At 41.6% G+C, this 23,034-nt stretch overlaps 1 protein-coding gene and 1 pseudogene across 1 annotated transcript in view; one reads left to right on the forward strand and one right to left on the reverse strand.

Annotated features, from left to right (window-relative positions):
- Positions 1 to 286: 286 nt before the first annotated feature.
- LOC101655003 lies at positions 287 to 3,866 on the forward strand (annotated as a pseudogene).
- An 8,643-nt stretch (positions 3,867 to 12,509) lies between these two features.
- The window catches only part of CD53 (CD53 molecule), a 29,103-nt gene continuing 18,578 nt past the window's right edge, over positions 12,510 to 23,034 (reverse strand). Inside the window, exons 2-8 of the mRNA XM_004699196.2 lie at positions 21,963 to 22,048; positions 20,931 to 21,119; positions 19,433 to 19,507; positions 18,062 to 18,157; positions 16,293 to 16,373; positions 14,078 to 14,161; positions 12,510 to 13,404 (exon numbers count right to left, since the gene is read on the reverse strand). Of these exons, the coding sequence (XP_004699253.1) occupies positions 13,333 to 13,404; positions 14,078 to 14,161; positions 16,293 to 16,373; positions 18,062 to 18,157; positions 19,433 to 19,507; positions 20,931 to 21,119; positions 21,963 to 22,025 (660 nt within the window). The 5' untranslated portion in view covers positions 22,026 to 22,048 and the 3' untranslated portion in view covers positions 12,510 to 13,332. The remainder of the gene's footprint in view (positions 13,405 to 14,077; positions 14,162 to 16,292; positions 16,374 to 18,061; positions 18,158 to 19,432; positions 19,508 to 20,930; positions 21,120 to 21,962; positions 22,049 to 23,034) is intronic.

Genomic DNA, 23,034 nt, shown 5'->3' on the forward strand with positions numbered 1-23,034 from the left:
AAATGATTTTTTTTAAAGAATCATGCCTATCAACAGAATCTGATGAAGTGAACCCAGCTGTGCCTGATGAGTTTTTGTGTGACTATTGCCTGTAGTGGCATTGCCAAATATTTCCTGGACCCACTCATACCACCCTTTTTGCTTCTAGACCTATAACTAGATTTAAGTCCCAGCTAGCTTCAAAATGTGAGATACAAAGTGAGACCCAGGAGGAGGTATTTCACTCCAAAAGAGCTACTTGTTTTTCTAATATATAGAAACATAAACCTGGAGAATATACGTAAGAATGGCAGGGATTTGGGGTATGGAGCAAGGAACATGATAGATCGATCTGATTTTATGGATATGTTGAGCTGGCAACTCAAATTGGGTTAGCAATTTGAACCTTCCAGCCACTCTGCAGAAGACAGATGAGCTCTTCTGCTCCTGGAAAGATGGACAGCTTCAGGAGCCCAAAGGGGTGGTTCTCTGGTCCATACGGTCACTGAGAGTCAGAGTCAACATAATGGTAATGAGTTTGGTTTTGAGTCTGGGTTGACTCAGCACAGACTGCATTTAATGAGTGAGATTGAGAGGTTAGGAAAGGATTAAACAGTTAATTTTGTTGGTTCACTTGCATAGGTTACATTGTGACTTTCACTAAATCAAGTTGAAGTACCAGACCTGCCTTGATAAACTAGTGAAGAAAGTATCCAAAGTCTTAGGAAAACTATCATGTTAAAGCAGATTTATCATGTTGGACCAAAGAAAATCACCCCTTGAGTGCTCAGAGCACACAGCTTTCACTAAAATTATGAGGAACAAATTTGTGAAGGGAGCCCCAGGATCTGTTAGGACTTCTGTGATTGATATTTTATGTACCATATATACTCGAGTATAAGCCAAGTTTTTTCAGCACATTTAAAAAATCATTTTATTAGGGGTTCATACAGTTCCTATCATAATCCATCTCTATATACACATTGTGTCAAGCACATTTGTACATTTGTTGCCATCATCATTCTCAAAATTTTCTTTATACTTGAGCCCTTGGTATCAGCTCCTCATTTTTCCCCCTCCATCCCACACCCTTGATAGTTTATAAAATTTTTTAATGTCTTACACTGTCCAATATCTCCCTTAACCCACTTTTCTGGTGTCCGTCACTCATGGAAAGGGTTATATGCAGATCATTGTGATCGTTTCCCCCCTTTTCCCTTCCCCTTCCCCTTCTGGTATCACTGCTGCTTATTATTGGTCCTGAGGGGTTTATCTGTCCTGGATTCCCTGTGTTTTCAGCTGACCTGTACCAGTTTACATCCTTAGGTCTAGCCGGATTTGTAAAGTAGAATTGGGGTCATGATAGTGGGGGTAGGTGAGTGGGTGAGGAAGCATTAAAGAACTAGAGGAAAGTTGTATGTTTCATCAGTGCTATACTGCACCCTGACTGGCTTGTCTCCTCCCATAGACCCTTTTGTAAGGGGATGTCCAGTTGCCTACAAATGGGCTTTGGGTTTCCACTCCACACCCCCTCTCATTCACAATGATATGATTTTTTTGTTCTTTGATGCCTGATACCTGATCCTATCGACACCTCGTGATCATACAGGCTGATGTGCTTCTTCCATGTGGGCTTTGTTGCTTCTCAGATAGATGGCCATCTGTTTATCTTCAAACTTTTAAAACCCCAGACACTATATCTTTTGATGGCCAGGCACCATCAGTTTTCTTCACCATATTTGCTTATGCACATGCTTTATCTTCAGTGATTGTGTTGGGAAGGTGAGCATCATGGAATGCCAGTTTAATAGAACAAAGTGTTGTTGCATTGAGGGAGTACTTGAGTGGAGGCCCAATGCCCATCTGTTACCTTAATACTAAACCTATAATTGTATGCACATAGATCTATTTCCCCATCATCATATATAAATATATTTACATATGTACATGCCTGTATTTAGACCTCTATAAATGCCCTTTGCCTCCTAGTTCGTTCCTCTATTTCCTTTTACTTTCCTCTTGTCCCACTATCATGCTCAGCCTTCATTTGGGTTTCAGTAATTCCTCTCGGTTACATTGCCCTTGATCAGGCTCTACCAAGCCTCTACATCCTCCTCACCACCGATTTTAGATCCCTTGTTGTTCCCTTGTCCCTGGGTTTGTTCCTTTCCCCTGTCTCCCCCTCTCCCATGCACTGCCCCGCCCCCCAACCGTTGGTCCCTTTGTTTTCTCCTCCAGATTGTTTATCCCACCTATCTTATCTAGATAGGCCTGCAGAGATAATAATATGCACAAAAAACAATAGAGAGCAAAACAAAGTAACAAAAGGAAACAAAAAAACAAGAGGGGTTTATAAATAGTTCAAGGATTGTTTGTTGACCTTTATGAGTGTTTTCTGGTCAAATGTAATGGGTCAGCACATTTTTTATGTTGAAAAAGCCCCTCAGTTTTCTGTGGTAAAATCAGGTGCCTTGGCTTATGTTCAAGTATATATGGTAAATCAAATTTGACAGTGGGAACTGCCTATCTGAATTAAGAAACCATAATTGGATTATTGAAACTTAAAGGAGGTAGGGAACAATTGGATCAGGTGGGCATGATTGCCATAATGGACAGGGTAGTGAAATAAGTAATCATAATATTCTGTCTCATGAATTTATGAATGGAATTGACTGATAATGCATGGAGTTAAATGGATGGAGAATCTTCTAAATCTTTCCTTGAACTGTATGAGCAGAAGAATTCTAGGTCAAGTAAATGAAAGTGTAGCTTAAATCATCAGAATACAAAATCATGTCTGCATTATCAATTCTTACATTTGTGTCAATTTGTACTCACAGATCCTTTAATAAATGGAGGCCAGGTCCTCTTGAGGAAGTACTCCCCTACAATGGGTGTCTAAAGATCAAGTATTCATGGGTCTTCACTAAGATCTTTATCAAAGTTGGTTCATTTGTCCCCAAATCCATCCTATAATATTTTCCCCAGTGCTAGAATGCGTAATTGGAATAGAGTAACTTGTAGGAATTTGTAGACTCCCCATATTGGATCCCCGATGTAGAGAAAAGTCTATTAAGGTAGGAAATTATCGAACAATGTCCAATATCACATGCAAGCAACATTTTGCTGAATATATTATAAAGTGGTTGCATCAGTGCATCAGCAAGGAGCTACCCGAGCCCCCTCCATGCCAGGCTTCCTTCTGAATCAGGGGCTCATTTTCTGCCACCATTTTGGTTCCATATTCCCTGTCCAAAATATCCAGCAACAGAAATTGCCCCTGCTACAGAGCAGGATTTACCACAGCCCCAGGCTGAGACAGGATATGGAAATGAATCTGACAGTGATGAATCAGCTTGAGGAACACAGGCTTCCATGCAGACAACCCCACAGGCTCAGCTGGTGGCAGCAGCTGAAACGGATGGGAACCAGTCAGCACAACACAAGAGTATGAGTGAAAATAAGGCATGGAAGGTTATGTTCAAACTGGGCTTTTGGCAAGTTACAGGGTTTACTAGAGTCACTATTAGAAATCAAAAAATATCTTCTTGGTCATCACAAAGCCAGATGTCTAAAAGAACCCCACTTCGGATTCCTACATAGTTTTTGGGGAAGCCAAGATTGAAGATTTATCTCAGCAAGCACAACAAGCAGCTGCTGAGAAATGCAAAGGGCAAGATGAAGCTGTCTAGAATATTCAGTAAAACACCCAAACTCCTACTGTAGAAGAGGAGAGGGAAGAGGAACAGGTTGATGAAACAGGTGTGGAAATTAAGGATTCGGAATTGCCCATGTGGCAAACAAATATATCCAGAGCAAAGGCAATCTGAGCCCTGAAGAACAACAATAATTATCTTGTAAATGCTATTATGGAATTAACAATATAACCATCTCAAAGCAAAGCCCTTTTTTTTTTTTTTTTTTGGTGTTTCAAAAGAACTACAGTTTGGTCTGAAAGCTGTACTGTTTCTATCTTTAATAAAGTTATAGCTTCTTGTTAGATGAAAACAACAGCAACAGAAAACGGAGCTGCCAGAAATGAAAGCTAGATTTAGTGGCGGATGTGTCACAAGGGACACGATTGCAGACTTTAGGTCGTGTGTTAGGTTGACTAGAGAAACAAATCCAAGGACACTCATCTGTATGTAAGAGAGAGCTTTGTATCAAGGAGTAATTGTATATCAAAATAACATCCCAGCTCAGTCCAAATCAAGTCTACAAGTCCAATACTAGTCCATAAGTACCTTTCAGACTCACAAAGTCACATGCAAGGATGCATAATGCAGGAACATCACCAACTGGTGGGGGCAAAGTCTTATGGATCCAGTGGTAGTGGATGCATGTCCAGGATGTGCACAGATCTCTGAGTGGCATGATGGCAGAAAGGTGACGGCAGAGGCGGGGGGAGGTTCCCAGAACCCTCCTTATGAGGAGGGCATGCACACAAGGAGACACCATGATTGACAGGCTAGACTCCACCTCTAAAATTCAAATTGACACAAAATTATGTAACTACCACAGACCCCCTCTTGTCATCCTGACACTTTTACAGAACTCTTTAGTCATACATAATTTTAAAAACAGAGAATGGTAAAATTATATTCTTGTCTAACAGGATAAAACTAAAATGCCTACAACTCAAAATGTGCCTGACTCATTTAAACATAATACTGTATAAGTGAACAAAACAAAAATATTCTATACCTAATAATTGCAGTTATGTGACCACCTACACCATTAATCCTATCAAAATATGCCCCCACCATGAAAGTTTGTAAGCCAGCCTCTTCATGTCTTTATACCCCCCATTTTGGATATCCAATGTCTATATTGCCTGCTTACATCAACCCAGTGCTTTGAGGAGACAAGCATTTTCTTTGATGTGAAGAATCTTGATTACATTTGGCACCTTGTGAATCTGCATCTATAAGCAAAGTCAAATCAAGACAGGCCATCCATAAAGCCAGCAGCAATATGCACCAATTCACAGGCTCAAAAATCTTAACTTCATCTGGTCTGGTTCTGGTCAACTCAGTATGGGCCTCCTCAGTCAGCCTAGTCAGGGTGCCCATTGGCTGCCATTCTTTTGACTATGGGTCCCATCAAAAATTTTCAACCACCCTAGTCCCCTTGGGCTAGGTCATACCAGAGGCTTAGGTTCCATACATCTCTTTAAACTTCAGACCAGCTAACCCTCTCATCTTTCCTCTAGTCCCTGTGACCCCAGTCCGCAGATGTCAGTGGCCTGATTCAACCCATCTCTCTCTTGCTGTTTTTCTCCCACTTCCATTCAGGCTTTTCAGGCTGCCTGCAGGCTCTTTAACTTTCAGCCCTAGAGAAGAGAGTTTCTTCATGGGTCCAATTTTTTTTCCAGTTTCAGGAGCAAACCACTAGTTCAAACTTCAAAATGCCAAAGTGCTCCTTTTTCTTTCTCCAGTCAATAGCTCTCTCGGCAAGTCTTTTCAAATGAAAATTACTGAGCACTCAAGGCACGGGATGGCTCTGATCTTTTCAGAACCTTCTTTGCAGGCAATTCCTATACCCATGTAAAGATCCAATTTAATGGCTAAAGGTGGTGGGTTTACAAACTCTCTATTTTCATATTTCCCAATGACCATTTCTATCACATTATATCAATGACAACAGGCAGAAGAAATCAGCATACCTAGTAGAGTCAGATTGTAAACACATTATTATTTTCTTTTGAGTAGGCACAAAGAGTTTTTTTTTAATCACAAATACCTTTATTCAACAGCATTAATAGCAGCGTATACATGGACCTCACCAGATAGAATACTTAGGAATCACATCAAAGACATCATTACGAAAATATGGAGGAGACGTCCAGGCAGACTGTGGAACATACCATCAATGGCTCATATGTGGTTAAAGTTCAAGCAGAAGATAAATGCCCAAAGAGCACTCCCCTCTACCATAAGACTTCGTCTAGAGACGCTCAGCTTCCCCCACTCCCAGGCGCTGTCTTATGCTCTGGCTCATGGTGCTGCTGCTGCTGCTGCTGCTGCTGCCATTCTGCATCTCAGATGTCACACTTCCGTCTCCTGAATTGAGGAGATTCGCCTGCAGCTTTCTTGAGGTCCACACGGGGTGCTCCACTCCTGATGCCTCTTTCTTGATGATATTGATATTGCCCTACCTGTTTCTGAAATAACTCATTTTATACCAAATAGAATGACAGAGTTGACCAATCTCCACATTAAAGTGCCATGGGGTTTTTTTCGTTTTTTTTTTTCTAATCATTTTATTAGGGGCTCATACAACTCTTATCACAATCCATACATACATCAATTGTGTAAAGCACATTTGTACATTCATTGCCCTTATCATTCTCAAAACATTTCCTCTCCACTTAAGCCCCCGGCATTAGGTCCTCATTTTTCCCCTCCCTCCCCGCTCCCCCCTCCCTCATGAGCCCTTGAAAGGCTTATCAACAACTGGCAGTATGCTTATGACACTATCTTGCTTGCTTTAAGTGAGAAGGAATTGAAACACTTGCTGATGAGTATCAAGGATTATAGCCTTTGGTATGAATTACAACTCAATGTAAAGAAGACCCGAATTGTCCCAACTGGACCAATAGGTAAGATCATGATAAGTGGAGAGAAGGATAAAGTAGCCAAAAATTTTGTCTTAGATCCACAATCAATGCTTATGGAAGCAATAGTCAAGAGATCAAAAGATGTATTGCTTTAGATAAATCTGCTTCACATGACCTCTTTAGAGTATTGAAGAACAAGGATGTTACTTTGAGAACTAAGGTATGCCTGAGCCAAGCCATGGTATTCTTCGTTGCATCATCTGCAAGTGAAAATTGGACACTGAATAAGGAAGACGATAGAAGAATCAATGCATTTAAATTGTGGTGCTGGAGAAGAATATTGAAAGTGCGGTGGACTGCTAGAAGGACAAATATGTCTTGGAAGAAGTAAGGCCAGAGTACTCCTTAGAGGCAAGGATGGCAAGACTTCATCTAACACACTTTGGACATCTTGTCAGGAGAGACCAGTCCCTGGAGGACATCATGTTTGCAAAATGGAGGGACGGTGGAAAAGAGGAAGTCCCACAATGAGATGGATTGACCCAATGGCTGCATCAATGGGCCCAAGAAATAGGAACAATTGTGAGGGTGGCACAGGACGGTGCAGTGTTTCATTCTGCTGGACATAGGGTCTCTGTGGTAGTTATAAAATCTGGTGTCAATTTGAGGATTAAAGTGTAGGGGTGGAGTCTAGCCTGTTAATCAAGATATAGCCAATGAGACCTCTGGGTGGGCATGGCCTTCTCCTGAGGATTCTGGGAATGTCTGCATTTCCTCCTAGGAGGTAGGAGGCTCTCTCTCTTGGCTCACTCTCTATGAGACATCCCTGAGGAGAAGCCACATGGATCTACCCTGATGCAGCCAGAACCCTGGACCTGGAGAAGCCATGTGGGGAGCCCTGTCAGTGCTGAGATGCTTACACCACCACTGGATCCACAAGACTTTCCACCCACTGGCCTTTGATCCTCCTGCATTTGGCATCATTGCATAGGTTTCATGAGTCTGATGAGGACTTTATAGATCAGTATCAGACATATGGACTAATATTGGACTTATGCACTTGATCTGGACTGGGCTGGGATGTTTTCTCAATGTTCAATTGCTTTTATATATAAAGCTCTTTCTTATACACATGTGAGTATCTATGAATTTGTCTCTCTAGTCTACCCGGACTAACACAGTCGCTGTGGGTCAGAGCTGATTAAATGGCACCACCACCACCACCACCACATTTTAACCTGTGCAAAAAATAGACGGCTCTTACAGAATGACAGTGAATTATCATGCAGGAAACCAGGTGGTGACTCCAACTGATCCTGCCATTTCAGATGTGTTTTCATTTTTTAAGCAAATTAATTTCTCTGATACCTGTTATATAGCTTTTAATCTAGCCAATACCTCTTTCTCAATTCCAATTTTAAAAGATCACTAGATACAATCTTCCTTCAGTAGACAAGACCAGCAATATATCTGCACTGTCCTACATTAGACGTATATCAACTCTCCAGCTGTTCGTAATAGTTTATTTCCCAGACCTTGATCATCTGTCCCTTCCACAAGATATCACATTGGCCATTACATTGATGACATTATGCTGATTGGATTGTATAAGAAAGAACTATCCATGGTTCTACAGATATTGGTAAGACACTTGTGTGCTAGAGAATGGGAAATTCCTCTGCTAAAAAATTCAGGTGCCTTACAATTCAGTGAAAATGTTAGGGGTCCAGTTGTGTGGAGCATGTCAAGATATTCCTTCTAAAGTGAACATACTTTATTTCATTTCACGACTGAAAAGGAGATACAACACCTCTTTGGATTTTGGAGGCAACATGTCATGTATGTGGGTATACTGCTTCAGTCTATTTGAAAGCAAATAGAAAGCAAACACAAAGCTGCTAGTCTTGAATAGTGTCTGGAACAGGAGAAGGGTCTACGACAGGTTCAGGTTGTATGCAAACCGGTCTGCTACTTGGGCCATATAATTCAACTTATCCAATTGTACTTGAAGGGGCAGTTGCAGTGACAGATAGAGGTGCTGCTTATAGCCTTTGTAAAGACATTATTGATGATTCATAGCACAGGAGCAAAGCCCTACAATCCTCCCCTCCCTGCTTTTGGTTAGGAAACAGCTGCTGGCTTATTACTGGACCTTATTAGAAACTTAATTAGAAGCCACCGGGATCCATATGGCCTGAGCTGCCTACCACGAACTACACGTTATCTGGCCCACAAAGCCATAAAGTTGGGTTTGCATAGTAGTACCCCATCATTAAACAAATGTGCCACGAACAAGAGCAGGCTTGAGCAGGACTGGAATGTTCAATTAGGTTACATGATGAATTGCCCCAAATTTCCAGAGTCTTCATTTCTGATACATTACCTTCCCTCTCAATCATACCTATGGCCTTTTGGGGAGTTCCTTAGGTTCAGTTGATTGAGGAAGAAAAAACTCGGGCCCTGTTTACAGATGGTTCTGCATGATAGGCGTTCGTGACTCAAAACTCGAATGCAATCGCTTTCTGGTAACTCCCTGAAGGACAGTGGCAAAGAGAGCTATTCCTAGTGATCAGAAATTTGAGTATATATGCTTATTCAAGTTGCTTGGAAGGAATAATTAGCCAGATATGTGATTGTATACTGACTCATGGGCTGTGGCCAGTGGTTTGACTAGATGAATAGGCAGGGACTTGGAATATGATTGGAAAATTGACAAGAGGGAGTGAAGAAGAGGTATGTGGATAGACTTTTATTAATGGACCAAAGGAGTGAAGGTATTTGTGTCTCATATGAATGATTAGCAAAGGGTTACCTCTGCAGAAGGAGATTTTAACAATCCGTTGGGTGGGATGGCACGTTCTGTGAAAACAAGTCATCCTTTTCCCCCAGTGACTCTTGCAATGTTCCAATGGGTGCCTAGACAAAGTAGACCTGGTGACAGAGACGGAGATATTACGCATGAGCTGAACAACATGGACTTCCACTCATCAAGGCCAATTGACTACAGTCACTGCTGAACTGTCAACTGTCCAATCTACCAGTAGAAGAGATAGACACTGAGTCGTCAAGATGGAACAACTCAGCCAGAAACCTGGGGGTAAGTTGATTACATTGGATCACTTTCACCAAGGAAAGGTCAGTATTTTTTCTTACTGGAATATATCCTTACTCTGGATATATGATTAGTATTTCCATTTAGCAATGCTCTGCCAAAACTGCCTGTGTTAGTCTAGGTAGACTAGAGAAACAAATCCAGGGAGACTCATATGTGTATAAGAAAGGTGTATATACAAGAGCAGTTGAATCTTAAGAAAATATCCCAGTCCAGTCCAGATCAAGTCCATAAGTCCAATATTAGCCCATGTGTCTGATACCAATCTATGAAGTCCTCTTCAGACTCACAAAACACATGCAATGACACTGAATGCAGGAAGATCACAGTCCAGTGGGTGCAAAGTCAGTGGCAGTAGAAGCATCTAAGTGCTGGCAGGGGTCTCCATGTCGCTCCTTCAGTCCCATGGCTGCATCAGGGTAGGTCCACGTGGTTTCTCCTCAGGGATGTCTCACAGGAAGTAAGCAGAGAGAGAGTCTCTCCTGCCTCCAAGGAAGAAATTCAGAAAATTTCCAGAGAGCTTTCCCATAATGCTTATATGTTTATATATATATATATATATATATATATATATATATATATGTGTGTGTGTGTGTGTGTGTGTATGTGTATGTGTATATATGTGTGTGTGTGTGTGTATGTGTATGTGTATATATGTGTGTGTGTGTATATATATATATATATCGGGTGCTGGCCAAACCCTGAGGCAGCTTTGTTTCAACTGATTGACTTCTCATAGCATATTTCATCACAGGGATGATTACTTTATATCCAATTTTATCATGGAAGTGAAAATATTATTATCAGATCACAAAATGGAAGAAGACTGTATCATTATATAACTGCCAAATTATAATTGCCAAGTGACTGAGAATTACTGCCAACCAAATTGTCTTACAACTTTATCCATCACTGTCTACCTTTTGTCAACTTGACACCTGAACACATCTCCTTAAACCACAATCTCTAAATAAAAATGACCATATTTTCAAACATGATACACACTCACGTGCATATAATGGAAAATGTATTATACATTAGCCCCATCCATTTCATATTTTATAAGAAAACAAAAAATATTTGATACCATATACAAGGAAGAAATGCTTATTACGTACAATTAGAGTCTTCATTTATGCAAGTGATCCCACCATCATAGTATTGGAAATACCTTCTTCTATTACCCATTCATATTCTGTTTAACCTCAGCAAATGCCTCATCTGGGTGTAGTTTTGTTCACAGTAAGGTGACTCAAACATTTCTTCCTGGAGGGCCTGTGCCATTAGTAGTCATGTCAGTGTTGTGTTGCTGTAGTTTTCCATTGGTTTTCATCACAGGGCATGGTATTACTAAAAGATGTCTTTAAGGATCTCTTACATTCCTACAGGACTCTTCTCTACTTCCATTATGTAATATCATTCTGATTTCCCCTTCTTCACTTGTTGATCCAGAGGCATGAACAGCCCAACTTGTTCTAGTGGCATTTTTCCCCCCTAGTGACATTCTTAACTTTCAGTTCAATAGAATCTGGTGCTATTTCCCAGTGGGAGCATTTTTCCATTTGTAACAAAGACTTCCAGACACTGAAAGCATAAGGTAACAGGCACAAGAAACAGAAATTTGTGGGTGGATCACTAGAGATAATATAGAGTAGTGCCATTCTCATCTACTAATTGATTCCTGGGGCTGTGAATTCTGCCTTTTGAAGATATAGCATCATACATTAGCCACTGATTTAGAGCATATACAGTTTCCTCAAGAACCTTTCATCAACACTGCAAAGTATTGCCACCTAGCTGGCACTCTGTGTCTTTAGATAACTATTCCATTGTTCTATCAACCCAACTGTTTCAGGATGGTGGTAACATGGTAAGGTGAGTGAATTCCATGAGCATATGCCTATTGCTGCAATGCAATTGCTGTGATAAATTACAGGGTTGTGTGGGTTACCATGATGGTAAATAAGGCATTGTGGTAGTTACATAATCTGGTGTCAATGTGGGACTTGAGAGGATTAAGAGTGAAGGGGTGGAGTCTAGTCTGCCAATCAGATCATAGCCAATGAAGCTTTGGTGTGGGCATGGCCTCCTGAGAATTCTGGGAATTCCCTGCATTTTCTCCTTAAAATACCAAGGAGAAAACAACAGACCCACAGTTTTTGTGGAGGGGGGGGACATGGGAGAGGAGGAGGTAGGGGGAAGGAAGTGGGGAGCAAATAAAATCAGGGACAAGAGTACAACAAAGGACCTAATATCGATGGTGATGAGGATGTAGAATGCCTGGTGGGGTTTGATCAAGTGCAATGTAGCCAAGAGGAATTACTGAAAGTCAAATGAAGTTGAAATATGATACGAGGACAGGAGGAAAATATAAGGAAATAGAGGAAACCAGAAATCAAATGCCATTTATAAAGGTACAAATATAGACACGTGTATATGTAAATATAATGACAGGGATAATGGTCTATATACATATATTTATATGTTAAGTATTAAGGTAGTGGATGGACATTTGGCCTCTACTCAAGTACTCCCTCAACACAAGAATACTTTGTTCTAACAACCTGGCATTCTGTGATACTCACTTTCCCAACACGATCGCTGAAGACAAAATGGGTGCATAAGCAAATGTGGTGAAAAATCTAATGATGCCCAGCGATTAAATTATATAGCAGTTGGGGTCTTAAAGGCTTGAAGTGATGATGGTAACATAGGTACAAATGTGCTTAACATAATGGATATATGTATAGAATGTGATAACAGCTGTAAGAGCCCCCAATAAAATGTTTAAAGAAAAGACTGGGTCATTTGGCTGATTCATGCAAGACAAGAGTGAGAAATAAGAAGGATAATTTATGATTGAGATCATTAAGTATTTTATTTATTAAAGAGTTAAAAATAGTACTCATACATTTACAAAACCTTATTTGATATAGAAATAACATCAGAATTGTTCTGAATGGGATTATCAACTAACCTATCAGTGGTACGGGTGCTGCTGAGCTCCTCAAAGACTACATAAACCAAAGGCTAAGAGGTTGATTGAAGTCAAAATATGAATCACTGGATTGTCTTTTTTAAGGAAAGACTAAGACTAAGTCAGCAAAATCCTTTAATAAGAAAATCTAGGGTGGGGGAAGGGTGGGAAAAATAGGAGCTGATACCAAAGGCTCAAATAGAAATGTTTTGGAAATGTTGATAGCAATATATGTACAAGCGTGCTTACTACAATTGAGTCGTGGAGTGTTACAAGATTGGTAAGAACTCCCCAATAAGATGATTAATAAAAATAAAAACACAGCACATCTAAAGGAAAGCTTCCCCTTTGGGGGAAAGGATATGCTGTTACTCTTCTAGTCCAGGGTCCCACTCAAAAGCAAGCAGGGTGATGGCAGTGATCAATGAGTTGTTTGTATCCCAACAACCCTCTGGCATGAGTGTCGCCCCGTGAGCAGTATGGGTGCTGCTGTGAAAGCTGATATCTGATTGGCTTGCTGCTCAAGAAGGGAATGCCTGACCAAGAATACCCTCATTTCTGGTTTAATGAGACCGGGACCGAACTGGGGTTAGATGCGATGAGCACAAAAATCCTATTCCAGGAGATGATCACGGAGGGCTTCATGCTGCAAATGGATTTGCATTTCCAGAGATTCAAGTTTCTGCAACACAGGGTAGTTGCAGGTCACAGCCCTAGGATCTGGCTGGTTTTATCGATCTGGCAGTTCAAGGTCAGCGCAAAGGCCATCCCCAACACCTGCGAAGAGAATTGGGAAAATGTGAGGTTTGTCTAGAAGGAGATAGCTTTTCACAATCCCTGGAATTGGCTCTAGGGAGGAAGAAACTCTCTATCATACGGTGACCCTCCTTCCCTCTATTACTTCAACTGCTCTTTCGGAATTTCTCTTTTTGTGCTTGAGGATGGACAGAGAGTAAAAACTATCTCTGAACTTCCTAATTAAAATTTAGCTAACCCGTGCTCTACATAGGTAGAAAAAAAATGATCAAAACATCACATATTTTAAAAGGACATAAGACTTCCCCTAATTGATCCAGACTTGCCAAATGAAACAGACTGATTATCATTTTCATTATCACTGTGTACATAGCATGCAAGGTCACTCTTTTCAAGTGGAGTGTTTAATTGATCATAGGCTCTTTCCAGGCCAGCTGAGTGAAAAGCCAGAGTGGGGCCCTGTTTGGGGACTTTTAGTTTGACTACGAAGTCCTTAGATCTCTGAGGGCTATATTGAGTAGATGTATCTTCTTGTGAAAAGTTTCTGTAAATCAAAGTGTAATAATATCATTTGCTGCTTGACTGGATGGAACTCCTATACTAAAAAGAATAGCAAACAGTTACTGAGCACATACTGCATGCTTGGCACTACTTTAAAACTACATCCACAAAACTCCTGTGTCTAAGCTCTTACCTGGACCATACATACGCAGATAATGATGATTCCAATATACAGGAAATTGGAGTGAAACCACAGTTTTACTTGCATATAGCAACCCTAGGAAAAAAATTACAGATTAAAAATGATACTACTATGATTATCCAACCTATCAGGAGGTTTAGGGAGCCTTTTGCAGTAATGCTTACATGTTGAACTGCTAAACCAAAGGTCAGCAGTTCAGAACCACCAGTAGCTGCTACATGGAAGAAAGATGAAGTTTTCTATTCCCATCAAAAGTTACAGTCTCAGACATTGGGCTTCTACTCAAGACCTCCCTCAATGCAAGAACACTTTGTTCTAATAACCTGGCATTCTGTGATGCTCATCTTCCTGACACGATCGCTGAAAACAAAATGGGTGCATAAGCTAATGTGGTGAAGAAAGCTGATGGTGCCTGGTTATTACAAGGTATAGCATCTGGGATCTTAAAGGCTTGAAGTTAAACAAGCAGCCATCTAGCAGGGAAGCAACAGAGTCCACATGGACGAAGCACCCCAGCCTGTGTGTTGACAGGTGTTGACAGGATCAGGGACCAGGCATCAGGCACCAGAAGACCCAGACAATCATATCTGTGTGAACAAGGGGGATCAGAATGGAGACCCAAAGCCCATCTGTGGACAACTGCACATCCCCTCACAGAAGGGTCATTAAGGAAGGGATGACCCAGCCAGGATGCAGTGTGGCACCGATGAAACACACATTCCTCTAGTCCTTTAATGCTTCCTCACCACTCCCACCCCGCCCACTATCATGACCCCAGTTCTACCTTACAAATCCGACTAGACTGGAGCATATACACTGTACAGATAAGAGTTCTCAACATACAGTATCCAGGACAGATAAACCCGTCAGGACCAATAATGAGAGTAGCAATACCATGAGGATAAGGGGCAGGTGGGAGGAGACGGGGGAGAAAGGGGAACTGATCACAACGATTGATGTATAACCATGACACCTCCCCCCACACCCCAGGGTGATGAACAACAAAAACGTGGGAGAAGGGAGACAGTGGATGGTGTAAAATATGAAAATAAAAATAATTTATAAATTATCAAGGATTCTTGGGGGGGGGGGGGGCGGAAGGAGTTGATACCAAGGGCTCAAGTAGAAAGAAAATGTTTTGGAAACGATGATGGCAACAAATGTACACATGTGCTTGATACAATTGGTGTATGGATTGTTATAAGAGCTGTAAGAGCCCCCAGTAAATTTTTTTTTTAAAAAAGGTTACAATCTCAGAAACCCACAGGGGCTTTTAGTTTGTTCTGTAGGGTCATTCTGAGCTGGAATTGACTCGGTGGCAGTGAGTGTTTTGGAACATCAAGAAATTTAGGCCAATTGTATTTTATCTTATTGAATGGATGGAGAATGTAAAGCATATCAAGGTATAATGTAAAGCATATCAAACAAGATCATTGTTTTGGTATTGCTATCACTAGAGTGGTGCAATAATGCACACATTTTAAATTGTTCTCCACTGAGTTAAATTGGCTCTCAAGAAGCATATCAGCAGGTCTTCTGTTCTTTGAACACTCAGTGCTGACCATGAGAATTATGGACTAGGATTGATTGACATTTCGGCTTCTGGTTCAAATAGCCAAGTAAGCCCATGGTAAACCTACCAAGCTAGAGGGCTAGATGGTGGGTGCCTTAATCCTCTGCTACAGATGTAAAAAATTCTGGAGACTTCCAAACAATCCCAGATAAGGTGGTATAGGGTAGGCAAAGAACCTTAAGGATTGGCTGTAGGTGAAAGATAATTTGTCCCCGAGTCTGTTATGGAAATCCAAACTAACAGGGCAGCTGTCTCATCTCTTTCCGTCTTCACTTGGAAGTTATGATCGATTTCACGAAGAGGCAAGACCCTGTCCTCTTCAGAGAAAAGCCAAAAATCGAGTAGTGGTAGAACCTGTTCTTCAACCCAACAAATTTCACTTTCACCCATGAGACTTCCCTCTTGCTCAAGAAAATGTCACCATTTTCACCCAAACTTTCTTACTACAATGTAATAATATTTGAGGGTAACAAGATTTTTCACAGTGTTTCTAGATTACATTGAAGTTTTCTATCTTGTCTTTCTTTGATTCAAAGTTCACTGTTTCTATATGGGAGGTCTAGGGTCTGCATGATCGACATTTCTAAATGTTTCATCCAAGAGACTAATAAGATGCCAGGGGAGGGGCATTACCTTCGTTTGTGGATCTGAGGGGCAAGATTCTGGTACGCTGCCGGTCCAGTCACTAGTGCCATTTACACCACAACACTGTAGCTGAAAGCCAAACCCAAAGACAGGATTGTTAGAAAGCTAGCAGAAAGAAAACCCAGGGCTTTGAGCAGAAAGATGGTCCCTTCAGATTCCACTCTAAATGAGAAAATCCAGACGTGCCCCGACCACTAGGGGCGCACGTGTGCCGTTTCATTCTCATGACGAACCCTGTGAAGCACAGAGTGCATGCTGAATTTATGTTTCCATTTTACACGTCAGGAAATGGGCACCCAAGGGACTTTACAGTGGGGAGAGCCAGCTGACCACACCTCAACCCACTGAGCAATCTTAAAATTGTTAAAAGCAAGAACATCAGATACCTTACGTGGTTGCTCATGGACGCAGTAGGAAACATCACTTATGTGGCAGGCTTGGAGAAAAACTGAGCCTGCATCACTCTTCTAGATTTACTGGGTTAATGGGAGATCAATCCCCATGACACCATAATATCCTGAGGAAGTAACTAGCCAGCTAAAGGGAAATGTTATAGCACAGGTCACCTAATTTCTTTCCATGAATAAATAGCATGAGCAGAGACGAAAGTGATGAGAGACTAAGACAATGAAAAGACATAACCTCCAAACGTAACCGGTGAACCTTGTTTGGGTCTTGATTGGAAAAAGTCAAGTGAAAATATTTTCAGGAGATGAGGGAAGTTGGATTATAGATAATTAGTTAGTTGATGTTAGGGAATAATTGTGCATATTAAGTGTGATAAAGAAATAGTCCATTTTGACAATTGGGACCTTACAAGACAGGAGAACGGCGCCCGAGGGTCTCCTTGGCCGTCACCTTAAGCAGTCTGACTCGTCCTCCTCCCACGGAGCAGCTGTGAGTTCCAACTGCCGGCCTTGTGGTTAACAACCAAGTGCTGAACCACTTCACTACTGTGAATGTCTAAACAGTGATTTGTACATAGAGATCATTTTGATATTTAAAATTGTTTGTATATGCTTGAAAATCCCATAATAAAAAACTTTAGATACTTGTTATTATGAGAGGGGAAAAAAGGAATTGGTGATCGAGAGAGATTGACTTGCTCAAAGTTGCTTCATTTTAGTTTCTGAACTCTAATCCCTGTGCTATTTCTCCTAATCCCTAGTAAAAAAGCACGTAGGGCCATGGGCATGGTCTCAAGTGGCCACAGTGCTAATATGTGAGACACAGAGTGGGTCGGTCAATGTCAGGCTAGCTCCATCCTCTCCATCGTTCTCCTCCATCACCAATCACTAACAAGGCCGGTAAACGTGCATGTCGGTGAGTGTGGAGTGGGCAAGAGGAACATACCTGGTTGGGGTCACTCAGGGATTCAATAGGGTTTCAGCATTATTATATAATACAATTCCTGACTACAGTAGAATTTTGTAAAAATATAAATGAATCCAGTGTACAGGAGCAGATAGTATCACTATTCTCCTGTAGAGCAGCTGGTACATTTGAACTGCCGACCTCGTGGTTAGCAGTCCAACACTTAGCTCATGGTTCCATCAGGAGTCCTTTAAATTCTAATGGGGCTTAAAATTTGATGGAGGGCGAAAGACAGAGAATGGAAAATTTTGTATCCGATTGATTCCTGTGCTCTACTGTTTGTAATGATATGGCGTTATTTGGACTTCAGGGATACGGATCTTAGATTCTGAAACTTTCAAGAAAAGAAGGACTAAATTCAGGAGGATGTTACCTATACTCACAAATGACTGGAGAGAATCCCAGGCGGCCTTGGTGCTGTTGGACTGGTGGTAGTTCTTGATGCTGTAACTCAGGCCCTCAGACACATACTCACTCAGCTGAGCAGGTGCATGCCAACAGTGGAGACATTGTAAAAAAGAGATGCGTTCAAGGAATAAGTAATTTTTAGGACTCAAATGTTAAGTTTATCATAGACTACTGGTTCAAATCATTCCTTTCCAAATTATCCCCTAGAGCTAAGGAAGTGGGGAGATTGAGTGCATACATGGAGAGATGAACTGGGGGTGAAATGGCATTGGAGAATGAAGTACCCTTTCCATAACAGGAGAAAAGGAGGCCCTCAAAACATGGGCACTCCCACATGGAAAAAGCACACCAGCCTGTGTGATCATGACGTGTCCATAGGATCAGGTATCAGGCATCAAACACCCAGAACAAAAACCACATCATTGTGAATGAGGGGGAGTGTGGAGTGAAGATCCAAAGCGCATCTGTAGGCAATTGGACATCCCCTTACAGAAGGGTCACGGGGAGAAGGTGAGCCAGTCGGTGCAGTATAGCACCGATGAAACATACAACTTTCCTCTAGTTCTTTAATGCTTCCTCCCACCCCACTATCATGACCCCAATTCTACCTTACAAATATGGCTAGACCAGAGCATGTACACAGGTACAGATAAGGGCTGGAAGCACAGGGAATCCAGGACAGATAAAACCCCCAGGACCAATAATGAGAGTAGCCATACCAGGAGGGTAAGGGGAAGATAGGGGAGAAAGGGGGAACCGACCACAATGATCTATATATAACCCCCTCCTAGAGGGATGGACAACAGAAAAGTGGGTGAAGTGAGACATCGGTCAGTGTAAGATACACACAAAAAATTTTATCAAGAGTTCATGAGGAAGGAAGGTGGGGAAGGGAGGGGGAAAATGAGAAATTGATACCAAGGGCTCAAGTAGAAAGAAAATGTTTTGAAAATGATGGCAACAAATGTACAAATGTGCTTGACACATTGGATAGATGAATTGTGATAAGAGATGTAAGGGTCCCCAATAAAATGATTAAAAAAACAAAACCACACCTGGGCACTCTTGAAGCACTGAGAATGACATTTTCTCTGCCAAGCAGGTAGAAATATCAGTGGTTACAGAATGCTAAATTGGTCGTCACTCCTTCTTCCAGTCATGCTTCAAGGCACTACTCAAGTACAATTCCTTGATAAGTGTTTCCCCCTCCACATTACAGTTCATCTCTATACTTCTTCATACGTTCCTCCTCTATTCTAGGACTTATTTTGTGATTTTTCCTCCTCTCGCATCCAGTCCCCCTCCCTCTGAGCAATGGCACAATTAGGTGTGCTCTGTGTACATACCTTCTTTTCATACATGAAGAGCAGAATAGACAGGGTCACCTCCGCAAGGAGTATGATCAGCAGCAAGCCGAAGAACTGTGGTGAAACAGAGACACGCTCACATCACGGGCCCAGGCTCGCCTGGGAGCCACTCGGGCACGGGGTTCTGATCCTGCCTGCTCAGGCCCTTGTAAATCTTGGCTGGTTTTCTGAGATCTTTCCCCTCCCTTAGAACTTGAAACCAAGCCTCTAACAGTCAGATCCTATCGATTGTACCTAATACAAGCAAAATAGATGGTGGCATTTGTTTGGGGCTACTAGCCATGAGGTCAGCAGTTTGAAACCACCAGCTGTTCTGCAAGAGAAAGATGAGGATTTCTACGTCCATAGTCACAGTTTCAGAAGTCCAAGAAGCAGTTTTATAGGGTCACTATGGATAGGAATCAACTTGAAGGCAGTGAGATTTTGGTTTATTGTGTCTAACAGAGCATCAGGCACGCAAGACATATCTAACACCATCTATCGAATAAAAACAGTGAAGAAGTTTTGGTGTAAGCCTATGGAAATAGGCAAGCAAAAGGTCAGAAACCTGAACCATGAGCCTTTAGAGCTTGGGGCTGGGTCCTTTCTAAGAGACTGGGGGTTATCATGGGGCAGGTGCTGGTAGAGGCTGAGAAAATCTTTACTCAGATGGGCCTGAGATCTCGAATCATGGTCTGATTCATATTTGTCCTCAACTTTGGGTGTTTCCCCCCTTTTGTGATAATAATATATAACAGAAAACGCATTTTCACATATTCACTCTCCATCACCTCTTTTATCCCGACTGGTTTTAACTACTTCAAACCCGTCCTCTTTTTCTTTTATCTCCTACCTTTTACCATGAGTCTAAAACTTGTGAGAAAATACGTTTTTCTTATTCTCCCTCATCTCCAGTTTGACAGTTGCCTCATGGGAAAGAAAATTTTTGAAAAATGATTAAGAAAGAGTCAAAGTGGGAACTCACAACTACAAATAAAGTGGCAGCTTTGCTTTGGACTCACTGGAGAAATGAGTAACGTATTGCTATAGGTTATGGGAGTGTCCTTTGGCCTGTCTGTAGGTCCACAGCGCTCAGCAAAGAAAGTCTACAGATTTTCCACCGGAGTTACTGACTTTGAGTCAGCTCCTGAAAATAAGAACGAATTGGAAGGCGGACTTAGGTCACCTGGAGGACCCAATCTCAGCCAGACATGGAGAAGAAATAAAATGTCACAAAAAGAAATGATAAGAATAGCAAGGGTCATCATCAATAGTGTAAGAGGGATACTGAAAAGGATAGTAATATTTTCCCACTTACCCCTGTGGTTCCAGTCAGAAATAAAATTACTGTTGATCTGCACCAACTTGGGTGCCTGAGATAGCAATCTTATGTTCTTATCATTTCCCCGGGCCTATAGGTAAGCTACCCTTGTGTATGTGGGACTTAGGACAGCACTGTTCTCCAAGTCAGAAACCACATTTGCCAGTACAGACTCACCGACATAAGCAGGCACTTGTTTTCCTTGATGGAGCCCATGCAGCCCATGAAGGCAACCACCACGATGATGGAGCCCACGATGATGAGCACATTGCCCAGCGTGAGGAAAGGGTGGTTCCAGAAGAGCACCCCGAATTTGTTGTGAACCAGGAAGTAGATCCCAAATCCCAAAATGCAGCAGCCACAGAACTGAAAAGAAGAATTCCACAACATTCTGAGGAAAGCGATTGTTATTGTTTTTAATATCTTTTCTTTTTTTTCACTTGCTTTAAATCCTTTTATCCTTTGACATCATTTAGACTTCCATGAACAACCTACTTATTCAGCTTCCTATGCTCCTACGGAGGCAATGCCGTTTTCTTTCTATGGGGTCCCACTCATTTCCAAATACCAGGGACGCCTCAGTGTTCTGAATCACACAGTATCTTCACTTGCAGGTCTACCTTTAGGCTTCAGATTTCCTACTCCTGGCTTCCTCAACTGCTCGCACGCCCTTCCCTTTGGAAATTATGACCATGTAGCGGGGCTACCCTCCTTCAGTAGTTCATCTTGTTAGACAGTCCACAAGAGAATCTAAACTTATGAGAATCTTCTCATAGACAAGTGAGTAGAAATCAACCCTGTGTCTGAAATTTAGTTGCTGAATATGACACATTAGTTGCTGAATAAATTTAGTTGCTGAATAAGAACCCCATTAGGAAGAGTGATTTCCATAAAAAATTTTTAAGGCATAGTTAGATACAAACTGTGGAGTTTCAGGTTTCCCACTGTAAGAGTGAATGATATCAGCCAAAAGTCACAGGAGAGGAATGGCTCCCTCTTTAATAATGACTCTGGTGTCTTTAAATTTTGCAGTTATACTGTAGCAAGACAGGATGTGGGCAAGAAATTATTACGATTTTGCTCCTTAGCTGGATATGCTACCTGTGACCCAAACATGCGTTCCACTTCATACCAGGCTGCTCAGTAGAGAGGGGTAGAGCTAAGTTGGGGAATGGTGAGCTCAGCCATTCTCAGAAGAGGTGCACTTACCCAAAAGAATAAGTTGAAGGAAAACAGGATGTATTTCAGCAATTTCAAGCTACTCATTCCCATGCTGGATAGTTGTTTTTTTCCCCCTGAAAATTACAAAGAAGTGAGAAAATAAGTAACCTGACTCTGCAAGGTGACATGGGAGGTCAGAGTACACACATGTTCAAGGCTCAAGGGTCTTCAGAATCATCTGCTGTGGAAAGTTTCCCCAAACTCACTGCTTTTCATCTGTGTGGTGAGATATCAAGTGTCTCATGCTGGACACTTAACATTTGAAAACGATGCTTAACATCAACTAAAACACAGTGGAAGAGAGCAATCGAGGCACGCTTGGACAGGGGTGATTCGCACACCAAAGACAGCAAGAGCTTAGGGGGTCCATACACAACACCAATGACTCAAAAAACCAAACCCACTGCTATCAAGTCAATACTGACTCATAGTGCCCCTATAGGACAAGGCATAACTGCCCCATGTGAGTTTCCATGACAGTAGCTGTTTATGGATTTGTAAAACCCCATCTGGAGCTGCCAACCTTTAGGATCACAGGCCAATGTATAAACTCTACACCACCAGGGCTCCTGCATCAATGACTAGTGCCTGAGTAATTACTGAGAAAAGTAGCCTCTATGGTCAAATGCGATGAAATTCCTATATCCAAATACCCTGAAATGCATACTTACCACATCTAGTCAATAACCTCTCTTCTGTTAACATGAAAATATATGGAACATAGCAAAGCTTCATTCACTTTTACTGTAGAGATATTCGTGGATTCTTTTACTGTAGATATATTCGTGGTGTTTCCTGTGCTAGATGTTGTGATAGATGCAACTATGACTAAGCTGATAATCTCAGAGCTGATATACAAAACAGGCCAACAATCGTAACAAAGAGGAAGTGCTGAAATCCTGATGGAGACTGAGCATGATAGTGGGACAGGAGGAGAACCAAGGGAAATAGAGGAAAGAGCTGGGAGGAAAAGGGCATTTATAGAGGTCTAGAAAAAGACATGTACATATGCAAATATATTTATATGAGGATGGGGAAATAGATCTATGAGCCTACGTTT

Source organism: Echinops telfairi, unplaced genomic scaffold (genome assembly GCF_000313985.2).
Source record: "Echinops telfairi isolate 266 unplaced genomic scaffold, ASM31398v2 ScPeMD7_443;HRSCAF=831, whole genome shotgun sequence".
Classification (NCBI taxonomy): Eukaryota; Metazoa; Chordata; class Mammalia; order Afrosoricida; family Tenrecidae; genus Echinops; species Echinops telfairi.